This window comes from Neolamprologus multifasciatus, chromosome 4, assembly GCF_963576455.1.
Source record: "Neolamprologus multifasciatus chromosome 4, fNeoMul1.2, whole genome shotgun sequence".
Classification (NCBI taxonomy): Eukaryota; Metazoa; Chordata; class Actinopteri; order Cichliformes; family Cichlidae; genus Neolamprologus; species Neolamprologus multifasciatus.
Genome location: NC_140442.1, coordinates 94,483 through 117,889, shown reverse-complemented (window position 1 = coordinate 117,889; position 23,407 = coordinate 94,483). Strand labels below are relative to the sequence as shown.

The following is a 23,407-nucleotide window of genomic DNA, read 5'->3' as shown; positions in this document are numbered from 1 at the left end:
ACACTGTGACACACAGTGTGAGTGTGTGTGTGTGTGTGTGTGTGTGTGTGTGTCACAGTGTGTGTGTGTCACAGTGTGTGTGTGTCACAGTGTGTGTGTTCAAAGCAGCAGTAATGACAGTGAAGAGAGAGAGGATGTAGTGAGGGGGCGAGTGTCATGCATCACCCCCTGTCTCCATCTGTGTGCTCCGTCCATCATGCTCCACGCTGAAGGTGGAGGTCAAAGGTCAGATATCAGGTGACAACATGAAAAGTATAGGAAGTAGTTCCAGGCCACAAAGCTGATTTATTGTTAACCACTGGCGAATGAAGGGTTAAACTTCCCACAGCTGCACTGTGATTGGTCGGCAGCCTGCTCCTTCACAATAAAAGCCTCCTGCTGTGTGTCCATAGTGAAATTTGAAGCTGTGACAGGAGGAGGTGGGCTGGAGGTGATAATCATCACTCCTCCACAGGGACATGAAGGAGGAGAGCGCGATTAAAGGAGCAGTCTGCTGCTTAATGATGATGAAGGACGCTGAAGCTCTAAGTGGTTAAAGCTCCGTGTGTGTGTGAACCGTTATCATCACAAAGTCATCATCGGGCCCTCAGCTCAGCTCAGACGGCCGATACTCAGGCATAGCAGGGAGGAAAACCAGCAGTGACACACAGCAGAACGTTCCAGGGAAAATGTTCTGAGCCCAGATATGAGGCCGTCCTGTGTAAGAGCTCGGCTCTGTGTGACATTCAGATTCGAAGATGCTGAACTCTGAAACAAACAGATCAGCTCACAGCTGGCTACAGTGGCGGTCAGACGAGGGGGGCAGGTCTTTGAGCCTAGTGGCTGGCGCCATGCTGTGGGTGCATGTCAGCCTGACATGCTTGCTGGGTTTTTCACATTTGTCAGCATTTCCAAGTCAGCCATGGAGGAGGTTCAAGTACTGGCAGAGCAAACTGAGACGGCAAGGTGCATGCTGGAAGTCGTGTGACGCAGAGCAAGAGACCAGTGTCATTGTGCATTAATGTGCATTACTGTGGTCTGTTAGTGTGTGCTGGTGTGGTCCAGGTTACTTTATTTACACCTGCAGGTAAATTTGTTTTACAGAGAAATGATGGCGTTTGTCGTCACAAAACACACCTATATGAACCTGACACACACACGTTTGGTCATCAGACACGATGAGTCTAATACAACAGTTCTTATTAAGTTGAGTGAGAGGAACCAAGCTGTTTCTATAACGCCTCGTCCTGCATCCCGCAGAGGATGGAGCCATTATTAAGAAGAGATAAAGCCATCCTCTGTACCTAAATCTATATTTCTTAAGGCTGAAGGAAGTGAGTTCCAGAGCCGAGGAGCTGGGCGACTGAAAGCTCTTTGCCCCATAGTGGTAAGGCGAGCAGAAGGAACAACAAGATGAGTGGCGGATGAAGATCTGAGAGAGCGGGAAACTGTGGTGATATGAAGCAGATCACAGAGATAAGGAGGGGAAAGGTTATGGATGGACTTAAATGTGAGAACTAAGATTTTAAAGTTTATCCTAGTTTCTATGGGCAACCAGTGAATCTGTTGAAGAATTTGGGAGATATGGTCTCTTAAGAGAGTACGAGTTATGACGGAATTTTGAAGAAGTTGAAGTTTATGGAGGGACTTATTGGGGAGACCAAATAAGAGTTGGAATAATCGGACAAGGATGGCAGCAACATGGGAGTAAGGAAAGGACGGAGTCGGTTAATGTTACGTAAGTGAAAGTATTCATACCAGGCTATGTAAATAATGTGAGGCTGAAATGAGAACGTACTGTCAAGTATGACACCCAAATTCTTTACCTGCGGGGAAGGAAGGGTGGGGGGATTTTCTATATTAATCGAGAAACTGTGAGATTTGGTCAAGGTAGAGGCCATGCCAACGAGTAGGACTTCTATTTTACTACTGTTAAGTTTAAGAAAATTGGAGGAGAACCAAGATCTCCATAAGACAGTTCAAGAGGGAGGTAGGTGGGAGGGATGAATTAGGTTTGGAGGAAATGTAGAGCTGGGTATCATCAGCATAACAATGAGAATTGACATTATATTTTCGGAATATATGACCAAGTGTGTTAGTGTGGTGTGTTGGTGTGTTGATGTGCTAGTATGATAGTGTGTTGGTGAGTTAGTGTGTTGGTCTGTTAGTGTGTTGGTGTGTTGTTGTGTTGGTGTGTTAGTGTGTGGGTGTGGCGTGTTGGTGTATTAGTTTGTTAGTGTGTTGTTGTGTTAGTGTGTTGGTGTGTTAGTGTGTTTGTGCGGTGTGTTAGTGTGTTAGTGTGTTGGTTTGTTGGTGTGTTAGTGTGTTGGTGTGTTGGTGTGTTAGTGTGTTAGTGTGTTAGTGTTTTAGTGTGTTGGTGTGTTGGTGTGTTAGTGTGTTGCTGTGTTAGTGTGTTGGAGTGGTGTGTTGGTGTGGTGTGTTAGTGTGTTGGTGCAGTGTGTTAGTGTGTTGGTGTGTTAGTGTGTTGGTGTGGTGTGTTGGTGCGGTGTGTTAGTGTGTTGGTGTGTTAGTGTGGTGGTGTATTAGTTTGTTAGTGTGGTGGTGTATTAGTTTGTTAGTTTGTTAGTGTGTTGGTGCGGTGTGTTATTATGTTAGTGTGTTAGTGTGTTGGTGTGTTGGTGCGGTGTGTTAGTGTGTTAGTGTGGTGGTGTATTAGTTTGTTAGTGTGTTGGTGTGTTGGTGTGTTAGTGTGTTGGTGCGGTATGTTATTATGTTAGTGTGTTGGTGTGTTGGTGTGTTGGTGCAGTGTGTTAGTGTGTTGGTGCGGTATGTTATTATGTTAGTGTGTTAGTGTGGTGGTGTATTAGTTTGTTAGTGTGTTGGTGTGTTAGTGGGTTGGTGTGGTATGTTAGTGTGTTGGTGTGTAGGTGTGTTAGTGTGTTGGTGTGTTGGTGCAGTGTGTTATTATGTTAGAGTGTTGGTGTGTTAGTGTGTTGGTGCGGTGTGTTAGTGTGTTGGTGTGTAGGTGTGTTAGTGTGGTGGTGTATTAGTTTGTTAGTGTGTTGGTGTGTTAGTGTGTATGTGTGTTAGTGAGGTGGTGTATTAGTTTGTTAGTGTGTTGGTGTGTTAGTGTGTTGGTGTGTTAGTGTGTTGGTGCGGTGTGTTATTATGTTAGTGTGTTGTTGTGTAGGTGTGTTAGTGTGTTAGTGTGTTGGTGTGTTAGTATGTTTGTGTGTTAGTGTGTTGTGTGTAGGTGTGTTAGTGTGTTGGTATGTTGGTGCGGTGTGTTGGTGTGTTAGTGTGTTGGTGCGGTGTGTTAGTGTGTTGGTGCGGTGTGTTGGTGTGGTGTGTTGGTGTGTTAGTGTGTTGGTGCAGTGCGTTGGTGTGTTAGTGTGTGGGTGTGGCGTGTTGGTGTATTAGTTTGTTAGTGTGTTGCTGTGTTAGTGTGTTGGTGTGGTGTGTTAGTGTGTTGGTGCGGTATGTTATTATGTTAGTGTGTTGGTGTGTTGGTGTGTTGGTGCGGTGTGTTTGTGTGTTGGTGTGTAGGTGTGTTAGTGTGTTGGTGTGTTAGTGTGTTGGTGCGGTGTGTTATTATGTTAATGTGTTGGTGTGTTGGTGCAGTGTGTTATTATGTTATTATGTTAGTGTGTTGGTGTATTAGTGTGTTGGTGCGGTGTGTTAGTGTGTTGGTGTGTAGGTGTGTTAGTGTGGTGGTGTGTTGGTGTGTTGGTGTGTTAGTGTGTTGGTGTGTTAGTGAGGTGGTGTATTAGTTTGTTAGTATGTTTGTGTGTTAGTGTGTTGGTGTGTTAGTGTGTTGGTGCGGTGTGTTAGTGTGTTGGTGTGTAGGTGTGTTAGTGTGGTGGTGTATTAGTTTGTTAGTGTGTTGGTGTGTTGGTGTGTTAGTGTGTTGGTGTGTTAGTGAGGTGGTGTATTAGTTTGTTAGTGTGTTGGTGTGTTAGTGTGTTGGTGTGTTAGTGTGTTGGTGCGGTGTGTTATTACGTTAGTGTGTCGGTGCGGTGTGTTAGTGTGTTGGTGTGTTAGTATGTTAGTGTGTTATGTGTAGGTGTGTTAGTGTGTTGGTGTGTTGGTGCGGTGTGTTAGTGTGTTGGTGTGTTAGTGTGTTGGTGCGGTGTGTTGGTGTGGTGTGTTAGTGTGTTGGTGCAGTGTGTTGGTGTGTTAGTGTGTGGGTGTGGCGTGTTGGTGTATTAGTTTGTTAGTGTGTTGCTGTGTTAGTGTGTTGGTGTGGTGTGTTAGTGTGTTGGTGTGGTGTGTTAGTGTGTTGATATGTTAGTGTGTTGGTGTGGTGTGTTAGTGTGTTATTGTGTTGGTGTGTTAGTGTGGTGGTGTATTAGTTTGTTAGTGTGGTGGTGTATTAGTTTGTTAGTGTGTTGGTGCGGTGTGTTATTATGTTAGTGTGTTGGTGTGTTGGTGCGGTGTGTTAGTTTGTTAGTGTGTTGGTGTGTTAGTGTGTTGGTGTGTTGGTGTGTTAGTGTGTTGGTGCGGTATGTTATTATGTCAGTGTGTTGGTGTGGTGTGTTAGTGTGTTGGTGCAGTATGTTATTATGTTAGTGTGTTGGTGTGTTGGTGTGTTAGTGTGTTGGTGCTGTATGTTATTATGTTAGTGTGTTGGTGTGGTGTGTTAGTGTGTTGGTGCAGTATGTTATTATGTTAGTGTGTTAGTGTGGTGGTGTATTAGTTTGTTAGTGTGTTGGTGTGTTAGTGTGTTGGTGTTTTAGTGTGTTGGTGCGGTATGTTATTATGTTAGTGTGTTGGTGTGTTGGTGTGTTGGTGCGGTGTGTTGGTGTGTAGGTGTGTTAGTGTGTTGGTGTGTTGGTGTGGTGTGTTATTATGTCAGTGTGTTGGTGTGTTGGTGTAGTGTGTTATTATGTTAGTGTGTTGGTGTGTTAGTGTGTTGGTGTGTTAGTGAGGTGGTGTGTTAGTGTGTTGGTGTGTAGGTGTGTTAGTGTGGTGGTGTATTAGTTTGTTAGTGTGTTGGTGTGTTAGTGAGGTGGTGTATTAGTTTGTTAATGTGTTGGTGTGTTGGTTTGTTGGTGTGTTAGTGTGTTGGTGTGTTAGTGAGGTGGTGTGTTAGTGTGTTGGTGTGTTAGAGTGTTGGTGCGGTGTGTTAGTGTGTTGGTGTGTAGGTGTGTTAGTGTGTTGGTGTGTTAGTATGTTAGTGTGTTAGTGTGTTGTGTGTAGGTGTGTTATTGTGTTGGTGTGTTGGTGCGGTGTGTTAGTGTGTTGGTGTGTTAGTATGTTGGTGCAGTGTGTTAGTGTGTTGGTGTGTTAGTGTGTTGGTGCGGTGTGTTGGTGTGTTAGTGTGTTGGTGCGTTGTGTTAGTGTGTTAGTGTGTTGGTGTATTGGTGTGTTAGTGTGTTAGTGTGTTGGTGTGTTAGTGAGGTGGTGTGTTAGTGTGTTGGTGTGTTAGAGTGTTGGTGCGGTGTGTTATTATGTTAGTGTGTTGGTGCGGTGTGTTAGTGTGTTGGTGTGTAGGTGTGTTAGTGTGGTGGTGTATTAGTTTGTTAGTGTGTTGGTGTGTTAGTGTGTTGGTGTGTTAGTGAGGTGGTGTATTAGTTTGTTAGTGTGTTGGTGTGTTAGTGTGTTGGTGTGTTAGTGTGTTGGTGCGGTGTGTTATTATGTTAGTGTGTTGGTGTGTAGGTGTGTTAGTGTGTTAGTGTGTTGGTGTGTTAGTATGTTAGTGTGTTAGTGTGTTGTGTGTAGGTGTGTTAGTGTGTTGGTATGTTGGTGCGGTGTGTTGGTGTGTTAGTGTGTTGGTGCGGTGTGTTAGTGTGTTGGTGCGGTGTGTTGGTGTGGTGTGTTGGTGTGTTAGTGTGTTGGTGCAGTGCGTTGGTGTGTTAGTGTGTGGGTGTGGCGTGTTGGTGTATTAGTTTATTAGTGTGTTGCTGTGTTAGTGTGTTGGTGTGGTGTGTTAGTGTGTTGGTGCGGTATGTTATTATGTTTGTGTGTTGGTGTGTTGGTGTGTTGGTGCGGTTTTTTTTGTGTGTTGGTGTGTAGGTGTGTTAGTGTGTTGGTGTGTTAGTGTTTTGGTGCGGTGTGTTATTATGTTAATGTGTTGGTGTGTTGGTGCAGTGTGTTATTATGTTATTATGTTAGTGTGTTGGTGTATTAGTGTGTTGGTGCGGTGTGTTAGTGTGTTGGTGTGTAGGTGTGTTAGTGTGGTGGTGTGTTGGTGTGTTGGTGTGTTAGTGTGTTGGTGTGTTAGTGAGGTGGTGTATTAGTTTGTTAGTGTGTTTGTGTGTTAGTGTGTTGGTGTGTTAGTGTGTTGGTGCGGTGTGTTATTATGTTAGTGTGTCGGTGCGGTGTGTTAGTGTGTTGGTGTGTAGGTGTGTTAGTGTGGTGGTGTATTAGTTTGTTAGTGTGTTGGTGTGTTGGTGTGTTAGTGTGTTGGTGTGTTAGTGAGGTGGTGTATTAGTTTGTTAGTGTGTTGGTGTGTTGGTGTGTTAGTGTGTTGGTGCGGTGTGTTATTATGTTAGTGTGTCGGTGCGGTGTGTTAGTGTGTTGGTGTGTTAGTATGTTAGTGTGTTAGTGTGTTGTGTGTAGGTGTGTTAGTGTGTTAGTGTGTTGGTGTGTTGGTGCGGTGTGTTAGTGTGTTGGTGTGTTAGTGTGTTGGTGCGGTGTGTTGGTGTGGTGTGTTAGTGTGTTGGTGCAGTGTGTTGGTGTGTTAGTGTGTGGGTGTGGCGTGTTGGTGTATTAGTTTGTTAGTGTGTTGCTGTGTTAGTGTGTTGGTGTGGTGTGTTAGTGTGTTGGTGTGGTGTGTTAGTGTGTTGGTATGTTAGTGTGTTGGTGTGGTGTGTTAGTGTGTTATTGTGTTGGTGTGTTAGTGTGGTGGTGTATTAGTTTGTTAGTGTGGTGGTGTATTAGTTTGTTAGTGTGTTGGTGCGGTGTGTTATTATGTTAGTGTGTTGGTGTGTTGGTGCGGTGTGTTAGTTTGTTAGTGTGTTGGTGGGTTAGTGTGTTAGTGTGTTGGTGTGTTGGTGTGTTAGTGTGTTGGTGCGGTATGTTATTATGTTAGTGTGTGTGGTGTGTTAGTGTGTTGGTGCAGTATGTTATTATGTTAGTGTGTTGGTGTGTTAGTGTGTTGGTGCGGTATGTTATTATGTTAGTGTGTTGGTGTGGTGTGTTAGTGTGTTGGTGCAGTATGTTATTATGTTAGTGTGTTAGTGTGGTGGTGTATTAGTTTGTTAGTGTGTTGGTGTGTTAGTGTGTTGGTGTTTTAGTGTGTTGGTGCGGTATGTTATTATGTTAGTGTGTTGGTGTGTTGGTGTGTTGGTGCGGTGTGTTGGTGTGTAGGTGTGTTAGTGTGTTGGTGTGTTGGTGTGGTGTGTTATTATGTTAGTGTGTTGGTGTGTTGGTGTAGTGTGTTATTATGTTAGTGTGTTTGTGTGTTAGTGTGTTGGTGTGTTAGTGAGGTGGTGTGTTAGTGTGTTGGTGTGTAGGTGTGTTAGTGTGGTGGTGTATTAGTTTGTTAGTGTGTTGGTGTGTTAGTGAGGTGGTGTATTAGTTTGTTAATGTGTTGGTGTGTTGGTTTGTTGGTGTGTTAGTGTGTTGGTGTGTTAGTGAGGTGGTGTGTTAGTGTGTTGGTGTGTTAGAGTGTTGGTGCGGTGTGTTATTATGTTAGTGTGTTGGTGCGGTGTGTTAGTGTGTTGGTGTGTAGGTGTGTTAGTGTGTTGGTGTGTTAGTATGTTAGTGTGTTAGAGTGTTGTGTGTAGGTGTGTTAGTGTGTTGGTGTGTTGGTGCGGTGTGTTAGTGTGTTGGTGTGTTAGTATGTTGGTGCAGTGTGTTAGTGTGTTGGTGTGTTAGTGTGTTGGTGCGGTGTGTTGGTGTGTTAGTGTGTTGGTGCGTTGTGTTAGTGTGTTAGTGTGTTGGTGTATTGGTGTGTTAGTGTGTTAGTGTGTTGGTGTGTTAGTGAGGTGGTGTGTTAGTGTGTTGGTGTGTTAGAGTGTTGGTGCGGTGTGTTATTATGTTAGTGTGTTGGTGCGGTGTGTTAGTGTGTTGGTGTGTAGGTGTGTTAGTGTGTTGGTGTGTTAGTATGTTAGTGTGTTAGTGTGTTGTGTGTAGGTGTGTTAGTGTGTTGGTGTGTTGGTGCGGTGTGTTAGTGTGTTGGTGTGTTAGTGTGTTGGTGCAGTGTGTTAGTCTGTTGGTGTGTTAGTGTGTTGGTGTGTTAGTGTGTTGGTGCGTTGTGTTAGTGTGTTAGTGTGTTGGTGTATTGGTGTGTTAGTGTGTTGATGTGTTGGTGCGGTGTGTTAGTATGTTGGTGTGTTAGTGTGTTGGTGCGGTGTGTTGGTGAGTTAGTGTGTCTGTGTGTTAGTGTGTTGGTGTGTTGGTGCGGTGTGTTGGTGTGTTAGTGTGTTGGTGCGGTGTGTTGGTGTGTTGGTGTGTTAGTGAGGTGGTGTATTAGTTTGTTAATGTGTTGGTTTGTTGGTGTGTTAGTGTGTTGGTGTGTTAGTGAGGTGGTGTGTTAGTGTGTTGGTGTGTTAGAGTGTTGGTGCGGTGTGTTATTATGTTAGTGTGTTGGTGCGGTGTGTTAGTGTGTTGGTGTGTAGTGTGTTAGTGTGTTGGTGTGTTAGTATGTTAGTGTGTTAGTGTGTTGTGTGTAGGTGTGTTAGTGTGTTGGTGTGTTGGTGCGGTGGTGTGTTAGTGTGTTGGTGTGTTAGTATGTTGGTGCAGTGTGTTAGTGTGTTGGTGTGTTAGTGTGTTGGTGCGGTGTGTTGGTGTGTTAGTGTGTTGGTGCGTTGTGTTAGTGTGTTGGTGTATTGGTGTGTTAGTGTGTTAGTGTGTTGGTGTGTTAGTGAGGTGGTGTGTTAGTGTGTTGGTGTGTTAGAGTGTTGGTGCGGTGTGTTATTATGTTAGTGTGTTGGTGCGGTGTGTTAGTGTGTTGGTGTGTAGGTGTGTTAGTGTGTTGGTGTGTTAGTATGTTAGTGTGTTAGTGTGTTGTGTGTAGGTGTGTTAGTGTGTTGGTGTGTTGGTGCGGTGTGTTAGTGTGTTGGTGTGTTAGTGTGTTGGTGCAGTGTGTTAGTGTGTTGGTGTGTTAGTGTGTTGGTGTATTGGTGTGTTAGTGTGTTGATGTGTTGGTGCGGTGTGTTAGTGTGTTGGTGTGTTAGTGTGTTGGTGCGGTGTGTTGGTGAGTTAGTGTGTCTGTGTGTTAGTGTGTTGGTGTGTTGGTGCGGTGTGTTGGTGTGTTAGTGTGTTGGTGCGGTGTGTTGGTGTGTTAGTGTGTTGGTGTGTTAGTGTGTTAGTGTGTCTGTGTGTTAGTGTGTTGTGTTGGTGTGTTGGTGTGTTAGTGTGTCTGTGTGTTAGTGTGTTGTGTTGGTGTGTTGATGTGTTAGTGTGTCTGTGTGTTAGTGTGTTGTGTTGGTGTGTTAGTGTTTTAGTGTGTCTGTGTGTTAGTGTGTCTGTGTGTTAGTGTGTTGTGTTGGTGTGTTAGTGTGTTAGTGTGCAGCCCTCTTCTGGCGTCGGGATTCCAAACCAGTTTAGACCATTTAAACTGGTTCTAGGAGCGTGGCTCAGTTTCTTCAAAATAAAAGTCTTTCAGGTTAATAGCAGTGTGCGGTGCTTTGTGCGTGGTAGCCTTGGATTGTTCAGCCTCTGCTTAGTTGAGGCTCAGACCCACAGCAGGAAGTGCTTCCGCTGGCTTTTGTTTAAAGGTTGTGCTGTTGTGTGAGTGGGTGGCAGCTTTCCTTTGTGTTTGCCGAGCTCATTACGATCCTCTGATTCTTTTTATGCCGCTCAGTCACAAGGCTCCGTGTCCTCCACACATAATTCATGTCAGAGTGCAGAGAGCGGGATCAAGACTCCAATCAAAGGAGTTTGATCAGACTCACACTCGGCAGAGGAAGCTCATTACAGACTCATTATTGTCCTGAATGAGTCTCATTTACAGCGGCTTCATTTCCTCTGAAAACTCTGACATGCTCTGACATCTGTTTGATTTTAGTCTGTTTTTGTGGCTCATCATTGATCAGTGAGGAGCTGCTATGTTGCCTTCACTGCCTTCTGTTCCTCTGAGCCTCCACAGTTTCAAGTCTCTCAGCTGTTGGCCAGTCTGCTGCTGTCTGTTGTGGACAGACAGAGCTTTGATGTATTTCAGGTTTCAGGTTTTGCAGTAAATTCTCTAAAGTTAGAAATATCCTGTCTCAGAGTGACGCTGAAAAACTAGTTCATGCATTTATTACTTCCAGGCTGGACGACTGTAATTCATTATTATCAGGAAGTCCTAAAAACTCCCTGAAAAGCCTTCAGTGAATCCAAAATGCTGCAGCAAGAATCCTGACAGGGACTAGAAAGAGAGAGCAGATTTCTCCTGTATTGGCTTCCTGTTAAATCCAGAATGGAACTTAAAATTTCCTGAAACTCTGAAGTTGTGCCAGTCATAGGGAAGAGCACCGATCCTGCTCCACATCCAGAGGAGCTGGCTGAGGTGGTTCAGGATCCTGAGGATCCCCCCATAGTGCAGTCTGATTGTTGGGCTTTCTTTGCTATATCAGGTCCTTACTTTACAATAAAGCTGCATCATTTTGTTCTACTTTCTGTGGTTGGACAGGGGAGGAGCCTCCATCTTTTTGTGAGAGGATGTCGTGATGTCATCACCTGGTCGGATCCCTGCTTCAGTCAGCCTGTTGAGGTCTTCTTGAGCGAGAGCTTCAGACTCAGAGCTGCAGGTCTGATCAGGTTTCTGGTGAATGATGAATTCAAGTGTGCAGGTTAGACAAGACACAGAGGCTCCATACCAGGAGACATATGGACCAGCAGCACCTCTCAACCAATCAGATCGCACACACACAGTGCACCCCTGTGTGTGTGTGTTCCAGCTGATCCGATCTGCGGTGTCGCTTGGGCTGGACGAGCCTCCGCAGGCATAGCTGGCTCAGATAACGAGGATGGTTTCTGCAGCAGCTGCAGGACACTGACGTAACTCCTCCCACTGAGCTGCTGAACGCGCTGCCAAGATCCAAACATTCACGGCAAGAAGACGGAGAGTGTGCTGCACTCAGCTAGCGGTCTAATTTTAGCTCAGAGACACAACAGTAGATCTCTGCGGCCGACACATTTACTGTGTGTGTGCGTGTGTGTATGTGCATGTGTTTGTGGGTATACCTGTTTAGATGGCTCTGTTGGGACCTAAACTTGAATGTTACCATTCTTGTGGGGACCAACTGCCTGTCCTCAGAGTTTGCAGACATGTTTGAATCTCAAATGTGGTTTTTGTGTCAGGGTTACAGTTAGGCTGAGGGTTAGGGTAAGCATAGATGTCCTTACTAAGATATCAAAACGAGAATGTGTGTGTGTGAGACACACTGCCAGCTGAATATCAAGCTGTGAAGTCACGCTGTGTGAATCATGGCAACATTAGCGAGGAATTAACAGAAGACTCCACATTTTCGCAGACTGAGCAGCTGATTGATGATCAATCACTGAGCTGATTGATCAGTGATCACTGGAGCTGTAGAGGCAGAGATGAGCGACAGGCAGGTGAGAGCTGAATATTCAGACTGAACGCCCTCTGAGGAAACACCATCTGATCTCACGCTCAGATGTGAAGGAGTCGGCACATGCATCTGTGTCCATTATTACTGCAGTCCAAACAAACCTCAGAGAAGGTCCTGAGACAGAACATGACCCAGCACATAGCTCCGATGAGAGCGCCACCTTGGTACCAATGTAGCAGGTCCACTGATTTAAACGGGCCTCGCCAATCGCAGTGCATTCTGGGGAGTTGCTGTCATGTTATTGTTCATCCAGAACCAAAACAAAGATGGACGCCAACAGGAAATAAGAGGAAAACTCACGTGAATGATCAGCAGTTGATCAGATTCAGAGAGAAACAGCGAGGATGTTCACGTTCAGCCTGTCTGTGGTGTTCGTGGGCGTGGGCGAGTCACGGCTCTGTGATACACGTTTCTGCATCTCTGACTCTGCAGACAAACACTTTAGTTTCACTAAACTGTGAATCGGAAAAATGAAAGTCATTCATTGAAGCAGGCTTATGTCTCTTATTTTGGTGCAGTCTTTCAAATTCAAATTCAAATCAAATTTTATTTGTCACACACACACACAACCACACACAGTATGACATGGGGGTGGAATGCTTGTAGCTGTACAATGCCCGACCATTAAATGACAGAAAAAAGGTTTTACAGTATTTACAATTTACAGGTTACTACAAAATTTACAAATTAACTTAGAAATTTACAGTAAGAAATGTGCAAATAGCAGAAAGAGATTATAAAGATTATAAATTATAGGAAATGTGTGGTGATGTGATGTGTGTGAGAGTCCAGTCCTACACCTGGTTCAGGGCCCGAATAGCCTGGGGGAAGAAGCTCCTCCTCATTCTCTCTGTTTTGGCCTTAAGGGAGCGGAAGCGCTTCCCAGACCTCAACGGTGAGAAGAGTCCATTGTTGGGATGGGAGAGGTCCATCATAATCTTCCTAGCTTTGGACTTGCACCGCTTGGTGCAGATGGACAGCAGGTCAGGGAGCTCTGATTGAATGATGCGTTCGGCTGAGCGCACCACTCTTTGCAGATCTCGTCTGTCCTGCTTGGTGCTGTTCCCAAACCAGGTGCAGATGTTTGCCGTCAGGACGCTCTCGATGGTGCAGCAGTAAAAGTTCTTGAGTAAAAGAACATTTTACATCACTTCATTACATCACTTCCTGTTTTGGTGCAGTAGCTTGTAATCTCATTGTTCTTGGGTCAGAGGTCACACCCAGGCAGGATCACAGCATCACAGAGGTCCTTTGATCGTGCCTCTGAGGCGTCTCTTTTGTGACTGGCTGAAAGGCCTTCTCCTCTGAGTCGGTGCGTGTTTGTTTGGACCAGTGTTGGGACTAACGCGTTATTAAGTAACGCGTTACAGTAACTACGTTATTATTGTGGTAACGAGCACGGTAACTAGTTATTATGCCAAAACCGGGAACGCGTTAATCATTACTGGGATTTAGATCGTTATTCGTTACTTCGTGTGGTGGCATCGCGGAGCTTCCACAGATTCAGTAACATTAGCAAGTGGTGGAGGCAGCAGGTGGGTGAGGGAAAAGGGAGGCTAGAGGAGGAGAGACCCGAAGCGGCCGCTGGTCCGAGAGTGTCAGGTGAACTGAACTTCAGGTAAGAAGTTATGACCTGCAGTCCATCTGGGTCAGATATGAACCAAGTTTAGGTGGAGTTTATTTTCATTATGCTGACTTTTCCGTACTGCGTGCTAGCTAGCATGACGGAGTTTCTATACAGCTGGGTGGTGCTATGTTACTGATGTTGAACTTTATTTTGTTCATAAGGTTAATTATTAGAGTTGTCAACCGTCCTGTAAAAAACAGAATCGTCTCGTATTCAGAGAAAATATTACGCGTTTTGTGTTGAGGTGAAAAGGAACAGTTTGTCCCGTAATTCAGCTACAATGAAAAAGACACAAAGCTGGAGTTATTCTGTCTTTGCTGCACAGCTGCCTCTTCTCCTCTCATCCTCTCACCCTCTCTCTCCTGTTTCTGCTTCAATCATGAAACTGATCAATGATCAGCTGATCGGCTTTTCTCTCTTGTTTATTTATCGCCCACTCTGCGCCAGAAAGAGGATCAGCTGTTGTTAGAATTTATTTAATATTAATTTCTAGTATCAGCTGATGTTTGCTGGAGCCACAGCTGTAAAGCTGCTGGTCATGATGGTTTGAATATGTGGTGAGAGGGAAACATGAAGATAAAACCAGGAGACGTCCTTACTGAATCATCAGAGCTGAACAGCTGATGGAGAAACAGGTTTACCTTTTAGGTGACATGGATGAGTTGAAGTTATGAACTGTTTCTGAGAGACAAATAACACCAGGATCCTTTTCTAAGTAGCTGACAGCTGGTAACTGTGCAGGGGCGGGTCTAGCAAAGTGTTGCCAGGGGGGCAGGTAGGGCATTAACAGGGAGAGGGGGGCACAAAGAAATACTTTCTTATTCTCATTTAAAATGTTTCGCTTTTAACAAATAATTATCTGAATCTTACAACAAACGATTGATAGATTGATGCATATATACCATCAGAACAGTGAACATCACTGTCACAGCGTTTGTTTTCATTCAAAGGCTTTATGGTTTTTCCTATAATGGTGGCCGGTCTCTAGTCAAAATGCCCGGGCCGATTTTTTCGTCCCGGGCATTTTGGGCCGCTCAGCTGGATCATCGCCGACCGCTGGTCATGTGATCGACCTGAACCGAAACTCTGCTTTCAGGTGGTCTTCGTGTGCGTGGCGCTGAGCGGGCCAGTCTCCCCGACTGAGTTAACCTGCGAAACTTTGATCCTGCTGTCGACCAACTTCACAGGTAACTTCCTGTTTGGGATTTCCTTTGACGTGCTCAGTGAAACCGGAGCGCCAACACCTTCTCTGTGTTCTGCCTCTCAGCAAGGACCTTAGTGCTGCTCAACCAGACATTTACCATCAGCAACTCCTCAGGTCTGTATCACACACTCACCTTTGACAAACATCAGCACCAGGATCACCATGAGGTACTCTGCTTTTCGCCATGGCTGTACTCTCAGGTGTACCTGCGCAGTACTGTTTAAGACTCCAACAGTAAAATTAAGAGGTGCTTCCTGTTTGAGTCATTCTCTAATTTCATTGTAGACTTCAATAATATTTACCAAAGGTGAGTCTCATGAAGTAAAGTTCCCTACAGGTCCTTCTGCCTCTCACCCATCGCTCTCTCTTTGCAGGTGTGTACTGCGACCTGTCGGTGGATGGGATAGGAACCTGTTGGCCTCGGAGTGCAGCAGGTGAGCTGGTCTCCAGACCGTGTCCTGAGCAGTTCAACGGGATCCACTACAACACCACCAGTAAGTGCCACCTGCTCAGATGCAGAGACGATCATGCTAATACGTTCACAGACAGTTTCTGATGTGTGAATGTGACAACAGCTACACACTTTCTCTCAGACACAGGCAGAGTTTTTTCTCTCATAAATTTAGATTTTTGTTTATTTTTTTACCTTTAGGGGCAGCTGTTGACCGTTCTCTCCTAGAGGGGGCGTGTTTTTCACAGTATATACTCTGTCTCCATTGTCTTCAACTGATCTTTATCCACAGCCAATCAGAGGCTGCCAATTAAGTGTCAGCCAATCACAGTTTCACACTCTGTGTTCTCAGTGACGTCCAACACCACCTCCGTACCAGGAGGAGCTGACTTCTTCTGTGCCAACTGTCTTCATTATATCCACTGTGTGTGTGTGGGTGGCATAAATATCCTGTTTAATTAAAGGTTTAGGTTGCCAATCGAACTTAATAGCATGAGTCATCTGTGTGTGTGTGTGTGTGTGTGTGTGTGTGTGTGTGTGTGTGTGTGTGAGTGAGAGAGAGACCAGCTGGAGCTCATGTTTCACTGGACCTTCATGATTTCTTCACACACAGAAAAACTTGCCTCTGATGTAATTTGGCATCTGATTGGATAACATGTTAATAAAGCGTCTGTCTGTGGGCACTGATGTATTGATCTGATCAGACTGATGTAAATCAAACACAGCGTGCACTGATGAGGTGGGTGATCGGGGCGTAAGGCCCTGATGACAGCTCAGTAGTTGCCATGGTTACACTGGAGTCAAGTTGGGTTGTGTTTTCTTCAGATTCTGATCAGTTCTCTCTAATAATGATTGATTGAGATATCGATGGATGACGAGGTCCAGTTCTGTTTGTGAGCTGTGAGTCTGAGGACCCAGAACCAGAACCTGAGCTGGTTTGTCGATGTCAGGGAGCAGACATGTCAGAGGGAATAACTGTGGATGAAATGCTGTTCCTAATTTAAATAAATTCAGATCAAACTGAGGTTATTGTACTCGGCCCTGAAAAGCTTAGAAATATGGTATCTAAGCAGATTCTTCCTCTGGATGGCATTACCTTGGCCTCCAGTAACACTGTGAGGAACCTTGGAGTCATTTTTGACCAGGACATGTCCTTCAACGCACATATTAAACAAATATGTAAGACTGCTTTCTTCCATTTGTGCAACATCTCTAAAGTTAGAAATATCCTGTCTCAGAGTGACGCTGAAAAACTAGTTCATGCATTTATTACTTCCAGGCTGGACGACTGTAATTCATTATTATCAGGAAGTCCTAAAAACTCCCTGAAAAGCCTTCAGCTAATCCAAAATGCTGCAGCAAGAGTCCTGACAGGGACTAGAAAGAGAGAGCATATTTCTCCTGTTTTGGCTTCCTGTTAAATCCAGAATTCAAAATCCTGCTGCTCACATACAAGGTCTTAAATAATCAGGCCCCATCTTATCTTAATGACCTTGTAGTACCATATCACCTCTGTCAGTGCGCCCCAGGGTGGCTGTGGCTACAGTGTAGCTGCCATCACCAGTGTGTGAATGTGTGTGTGAATGGGTGGATGGCTGAATGTGTAAAGCGCTATACAAATACAGGCCATTTACCATTTTATATCACCGTATTAGAGCACTGCTGGTTTACTTGTGTAACTAGGGTATTTCACTAGCTGAGACCACATCCTCATTTAGATCTGACAACAGATGATGAATTGTGAACTGATGCTGCAGGTTGGGGAAGGCCTCATAGTGGACTGACAGCAGCTACTCGGCGGATCCCCAAAGAAGGAAACCCCCTAAAAGTAGTGATGAAGTGCCTTGAGGCAAAAGTTGTTGCGATGTGGCGCTATATAAATAGAATTGAACTGAATTGAGCTTTACAAAGGTCTTGGAGATTCTTGCAAATATACAATTGGTAGGTTTGTAATGACCGGCCCATTACAAGCCTACCCATGGTCAGAGACTCCTTTGCTAGAAGCGGGTGTTGCTGCACTGATGCAGAAGGAATGGCCAGAGAAAAGATTAGGAGAAACTCCAGACAATGAGAGAACTTGATGAAAGTGTGAAAGAAACCAGGATCTGGTAGAAACGTGGATAAACACAATGATAAACAGTTTTTGAAGGTGAGGTGTACTGGAATTTTCTAAGGTTGAGGTAATTGGTCAGCGGACCATGGGGGCTTAGACATGAGCTGATTTTGAAGAGAACCACCTTCTGCCATAATAACCACCAATGCAGTTAGATGAAGGAGCAACATCTGTTTAGAGCTGAATGTAGTCAGGGTGGGACAACTGATCATCAAAACGAAAGTGATGCCATTCCTGTTAGCGAGAAGTTGCCAGAGTGATTATGGCAAGGACTGATGGTTTAGATGCCGCGGTAGCAATTATGCACAGAGCAAAGTTTAGGTGTCCAACAGGAAGAGCAGCAGTCCTTTAGCACAAGAGGGAACAAGGAGAAAGTTTTGAAGGAAGAGATTGATACAATTAATGTGACATTAATACTTCTCTGAACAAAGAAGCCTGGAACTAAATGTTGTCAAGGGTTACGCCAAAAAAACCCTCCTGTTTCTCTTCTGACAATGGAACGCCAAGTTCAGTGAAAATTGACTCAAGAGCTGGAGAGGTGATATGACCAGGAAATCGTTGAGAAGATGGACCAGATATGGCACTTTATGGTTGTTTAGACATTCCAAAGCAAGTCTCCAAAAGTTGATTCTGTTCATCTGGACGTAGCGTTTTTATGGGAGAAACGTTTCATCACTCATCCAGGTGACTTTGTCAGTCTCAGCTGACTGCAGGTTTTCCCAATCTTATCAACAGTACATTTGCATAATGACTGAAACCAGCCCACTCAAGGAACAATGGGCTGGGAGATCGGTTCCTTAATCTTAATTATGCAAATTCTCATGACCATTGATCAACAACCACTGACCAAAGACCACTGATCAATGGCCACTGATCAATGGCCACAATGTCTGTCATTACTTGGACAGGCTGACAGAAAAAACAGACTTTGAGAGCACGGGTGGGATCAGCTTTTTTGACCTGTAGCTCTGTGACTCGTGTTTTACCTGTACTGACAGTAACGCGTTGATGTTTGTGTTCAGATCGGGTCTACAGAGAGTGTCAGGTGAACGGCAGCTGGGCGCCTCGAGGAAACTACAGCCAGTGCACCGAGATCATCGTCCTGGTGAGAAGCACCAACGCCAATCACTGATCAATATGCTCTGACCGTGTTTCTATTACCGATGAGCTCGTAAACCCGAACAGAGCCTTGAGGAGCTAACATTAGCCACATTAGCTAACACGATGTTTGGTAGTAATGCACAAGTCCTGTTAAAGGAGGAAATCATGCTCAGTGTGTGGTAGTTTAAAAGGAGTTAGTGCAGGTTTCACTCGTATGTTTGTTATTGGGCCCAAAATGAGGGTAACGATGTGACATCGCTAAAGCTCCGCCCACCCTCTGTCATTACTCTGACAGACCAGGGACGACTATGTCCTCAGATGATACATGGGACAGGAAAACACTTTCAGTGTGTGTGTGTGTGTCTTTGTGTGTGTTCACAGTCTGCTGGGTGATAATGGTCTTCTCTGATACTCTCATCAATATTGGATTTAGATTCATTAGACTGTTGTCTGATGACATCAGAACGCTCATACCACTCGCCCGTCCGTCTGTCTGTCTGCCTCAGGCTCATATACTGGTGTCATCAGAGCATGACACACATGCCTACACACACACACACACATATATGTTGGGTCTGTGTTTCCACATGCCCCGCTAGTTTAGAGACGTAACCCTCATGAAGAACGGAAAACAAGACAGAACATCTTCAGCCGGCTTTTTACCCGCTAACAAAGGAAGTTTGGTCAGAACCAGCTCCTTACTTGTCTCTAACCCAAATCCTTCAAAGAGTAGCTTCCCTCACAGCTATTTATTCCCATGATCGTTACAGTACACAACACAACACAAGCACCTCCCACCGTAAAACCCCCCAATGGTTACAAAGACAAGGCACTATGTGTGTGTGTGTGTGCAGAAATGATAATAATAAAAAATGACACACTCAATCATGTTGAGATCAGGGCTCTGTGGGGGCCGTACCATCACGTCCAGTACTTCTTGTTCTTCTTTACTTCTTGAAGATTTGACTTTGGCTGTGTGTCTGGGCTCGTTGTCCTGCTGCAGAATACATTTGGGTCCAATTATACGCCTCTCCGATGGTATTGCACGATGGACAAGTATCTGCCTGTATTTCTCAACATTGAGATCACCATTATTAAATCTCCAACTCCATTTGCAGAAATGCAGACGCAAATGTTCAGGGAACCTCCACCATGCTTCACTGTCGCCTGCAGACACTCATTATTGCACTGCTCTTCAGCCCTTCGACGAACAAATTGCCTTCTGCTACAGCCAAATATTTCACATTTTGACTCATCAGTCCAGAGCACCTGCTGCCTTTTTCTGCACCCCAGTTCCTATGTTTTCGTGCATACTTGAGTTGCTTGGCCTACCATGTTGGAGGCATGGCTTTTTGGCTGCAACTCTTTCATGAAGACCACTTCTGGCCAGGCTTCTCCTGACAGTAGATGGGTGTACCTGGGCCTCACTAGCTTCTGCCAGCTCTGAGCCGATGGCACTGCTGGACATCTTCGGATTTCAAAGGTTAATGAGCCTGATGTGTATTTCATCTGCTGCTTTCTGCATATGTAAATCTAACTCGGGAATTATCATACTAGATGCAGAAATAGCTACTGATCTCTAATCTGAGGAGTTTGGAAAGCAGAGCGTCTGGACTTCTTGAAGTTTGGGAGTGTCCCCAAGTTGATCCTATATTAGTCATCTGTCTAATCACACAAACTAAGGTGTGAAAACGGCTGTGGGTCACTATCAGCCAAGGTTGTGAGACCCAACCCCACCCTATCATGTGACTTACTGAGGTCAACTGATGCAAGATGTGAGTGGGCAGTAAGAGGGGAGTACTCAGACATCTACACTGGAGACACCAAACAGCCTCAACATAGAGCCACTTCCATGGAACAAGACTCAGCTGTACAGCTGCATCTAAAGGTCAAAGGTCACTTTTTACATGTTGAACAGAGAAGACATGGTTTGAAAGAGGAGTGAAAGAAGCCATTTATGTCCACTGTGAACGACCATCTTTGGTCAGAGGGCGGGGCTTCCACACCAACTGTCTGCCACTTATAATCCAGTTTGAGATCCTTCCCAGACGCATTAACGCCCACTCACATCCTGGGTCATTTCACCTGAGGAAATCACATGATAGGGTGGGGCCAGGTCTCACAACCTTGGCTGGTAGTGACCCACACCTGTTTTCACACCTTGGCTCATGTGATTAGATCGATGATCAATAGTGGGTCAGCAGCTTAGTGACTCTGCATCATTTGCTCTTAGAACTGAAGAAGCTTCTTGGATGAAACACCTTCAAGAAACTTAAAGTCCAGACATTTTTTTACCAAGCTCCTCATATCACCATGAACCTTCAGCAGACCTACTGATCTCTAGTCTGGAACATGACCTATACCAGGTTACTTCTGCAGCTTTAGTTACCATGGAGATGAGAACCGATGAGTTAAGCTGGGATGTACTCTGCTTAATACTGAGCTCAGGTATTTACAGGTGACAGGAAGTCACTGAAGCATGATTTCTGACTTCTCAGCCACACAGCATCGATTTGTCACTAGGGGTGGGTTTTTATAATCGATTTATCGATTAAAATCGATTATGGCTTCGATAATGTAAAATCGATTCTTTAAAATCCTGAATCAATTTTTTAAAATAAATATATTTTGCCCGAAATGCCAGAATCTCAGGTGAAATCTCACAAAATTTCAACAACCACCAAACAGCTAAGACAGTAAATGAGAGCAGGAACATGGATTCTGCACAAAGACTTAAACACACAGCCCAACCGCGGATCAGAATCAGTGAGATGTCGCCTTTCTCACAGTCGGGGCTGAAAGCCGACAGCGCGCTGATTCTGATCTGTCGGCGGTCCGCGCTTTGTGTTCACGCCCTTTATGCGCTGATTCTAAAGCTGTTAGTTTTATCTCTCTCCAAACAATATTGACCGAACCAGCAGCAAAAGAAGATCCAAACTAGGCTTCACATAAACAACGTCATGAATTCACTCTGACTTTTATTGTTTTGCTTCGACCACGATGCACAGCTCTCTCTCGCATGCTCGCTCTCTCGCGCTCTCTCTCTCTGTACTGTTTTCTGCATTATTCGCTTGCTTGTTACGCACAAGTCTACCGTTGTTTACAGCGCTGTCGGCCGACGCTTTTTTTTTCCGTTTTATATACTTCCGAAAATAAAACCTAATTTCTGCTGTTCAATACTGAACAAATTTAAACTTTTTTAAATTATGCAAAATGCAAAATGCTTAGCCGTGTCTCTAATAAAACCGCTGTAACTTCAGAGGTAATGTTAATGTGTTGATTAATGGTTTTCTTTCGTTTTTGATCTACTGCAGAAAATTTTTATAAAATCCCAGAACAGGAAAATCACCTTCATGTTTTTCTGTGTTTTATCTTCAGCTACTTTGACACAAAGGCATCTGCTGTGACGCTCACACCTTTGATAAAGTCTTGGTGTGTCAGCTTCCTTTTTATAGATACAAAAATATGTAAATGTACTGATCTGAATTATAATATTTCTGACTGTCAAAATTTCCCAGATTCAAATCAAAGTGAATCGAATCGAATTAAATCGAATCGAATCGAATTAAATCAAATCGTGGATCGAATCGATTCGGGACCCTGTGAATCGGAATTGAATCGATTCTAGAAATCAGTGACGATACCCAGCCCTATTTGTAACCTTTGTTTGATTTTAACAAGTTTTCTGCTTCCTCCTGATTCACACACTCTCTCACACACACAGAATAAACTGAAACAGTCAGTGACAAGTGTGAAAACATGAGTGATCAAACGTCAGTGTGAATGAGTCCTCAGAGAGCGAGAACCATCTGGAGCCTCTGTGTGTGAGCACTAAGGGGGCAGATCCCTTTGAGGTCCAGGTGGGAAGCTGGTCCATTTGCTGTGGGCAGCGTTTCCCTGGGGTCCTCACAAAGGCACAAAGAACAACATGTGTGTGTCTATAAGTCCATATGTAATGTCATGTGGTCTGCTTTGTGTGTGTGTGTGTGTGTGTGTGTGTGTGTGTGATAGAGAAAGAGAGAGAGAGAGGAGAGAGCATCTCCCACTGAGACAATCTGTCACCCATTTCCTGCTCTCCTGTGATTGGCCAGAAGAGCTGGCTGCTGGTCAATCACAGACCGTAATTAACAAGCAAGGTGTGCGTGTGTGTTTACAGTGCAACGAGGCTGAGCATGAAAGGAAAGTTGCATAACTGTTCATTATTATTACAGCACAAACACAGAGTTGTTTTGATTACACCTTTGGCATAATTTTTAATCATCTAAATGAAAACAACATGTTGCTATGGAAACATGCACACAGAGAAAGGATGTGATTGTAAACTGATTATATGATAGACTTTGTAAAGGGAATGACCCCCGTTACACAGCATCTCCTGTGAACAGAAACATAACCCCGGTCTGGATGGGCCTGGGCTCCCTTGCCTTGGTGGATACCAGAGGACGGGGGTGCATATTGGGGTCAGCGGGGGAGCTGGCCCTAGGGAGGGACACCCTCCCCTCCCTTCTTTTCCTCCCCATCCCCGGCTGCCTCCCTCTTCACGCTCCACCACACCCACCCACACAGGTAGGGCTTTGGGGTGCGGGTGTGTCACCAGGGTGCAGGGGAGACATTCCCCCCCCCCTCTGTCCTCTTCTGGCCACCTGTGCCTCAATTTTATCTCACAACTTAGACATCCACATTACTTACACTCTCATAACACACACATATATATATATATAGGGCCTTGAGGGTGGGCACGTTAACGGCGTCCAGTAGACGGTCTGTGTATTCAAACCTGCCTCTGGCGCCGGTGCCCACCTCTCAATTTTAAATCCATGTAGACATTGAGGGTTCTCGGGAGGGGCCGTGCTAACACCTGCTGCTCTCTGGCAGCAGCACCATGCTCTCCCTTGTTTTAAATACACTTTAGAGCAACACGCAGCAACACTACACTTGAGCGGGAGGAGGGAGGTATGGGGTCTTAACACACCCCTGTTCTCTGCTAGCCATCGGGGCGGGGGGGCTGGGAAGAGATGCTGGCTGTCCGATTGGCCTCCCTGCTGCTGCGGAGCCTGGGGCGGTCTGCTTGCCTCCACCCCGGAGGGAAGGGTAACATCTCTTGGGTCTGGGTGCCGTTTCCATCTCTGGGGGTGAGGATACCTGGACCCGGGATATAGAGTATGTTTGGGGAGTGTGATTGTGTGTACATGTCCATTTACGTTTATTCCTGCGTTGGGTGAGTGCTGAGTGTTTGTATATGTGTGCATGAGGGTGGGAATGCATGTCTGTGTCTGTGTGTGCCTGTTTGTCTGTGTCTATATGTCAGGTCGGGTCTTAGACTTCACCTCTCTGGGAACTCCCAGGCCCTCCAAAGTGTGGAGGCCTATCTCCCCTCACCACACTCCCTGCCGGTGACTGATGCCCTCAGGGGTCGGTGCGTTGGTGGTTCTTGGTGTCCGGGGCTGGGCGCTCAGGTATGTAC

At 45.2% G+C, this 23,407-nt stretch overlaps 1 protein-coding gene across 1 annotated transcript in view; it reads left to right on the top strand.

Annotated features, from left to right (window-relative positions):
* crhr1 (corticotropin releasing hormone receptor 1) overlaps positions 1 to 23,407 on the top strand; it is a 42,532-nt gene that overhangs the window by 1,521 nt on the left and 17,604 nt on the right. The window contains exons 2-5 of the mRNA XM_085156824.1: positions 14,171 to 14,261; positions 14,342 to 14,392; positions 14,653 to 14,772; positions 17,865 to 17,947. Coding sequence (XP_085012950.1) covers positions 14,171 to 14,261; positions 14,342 to 14,392; positions 14,653 to 14,772; positions 17,865 to 17,947 — 345 coding nt within the window. The remainder of the gene's footprint in view (positions 1 to 14,170; positions 14,262 to 14,341; positions 14,393 to 14,652; positions 14,773 to 17,864; positions 17,948 to 23,407) is intronic.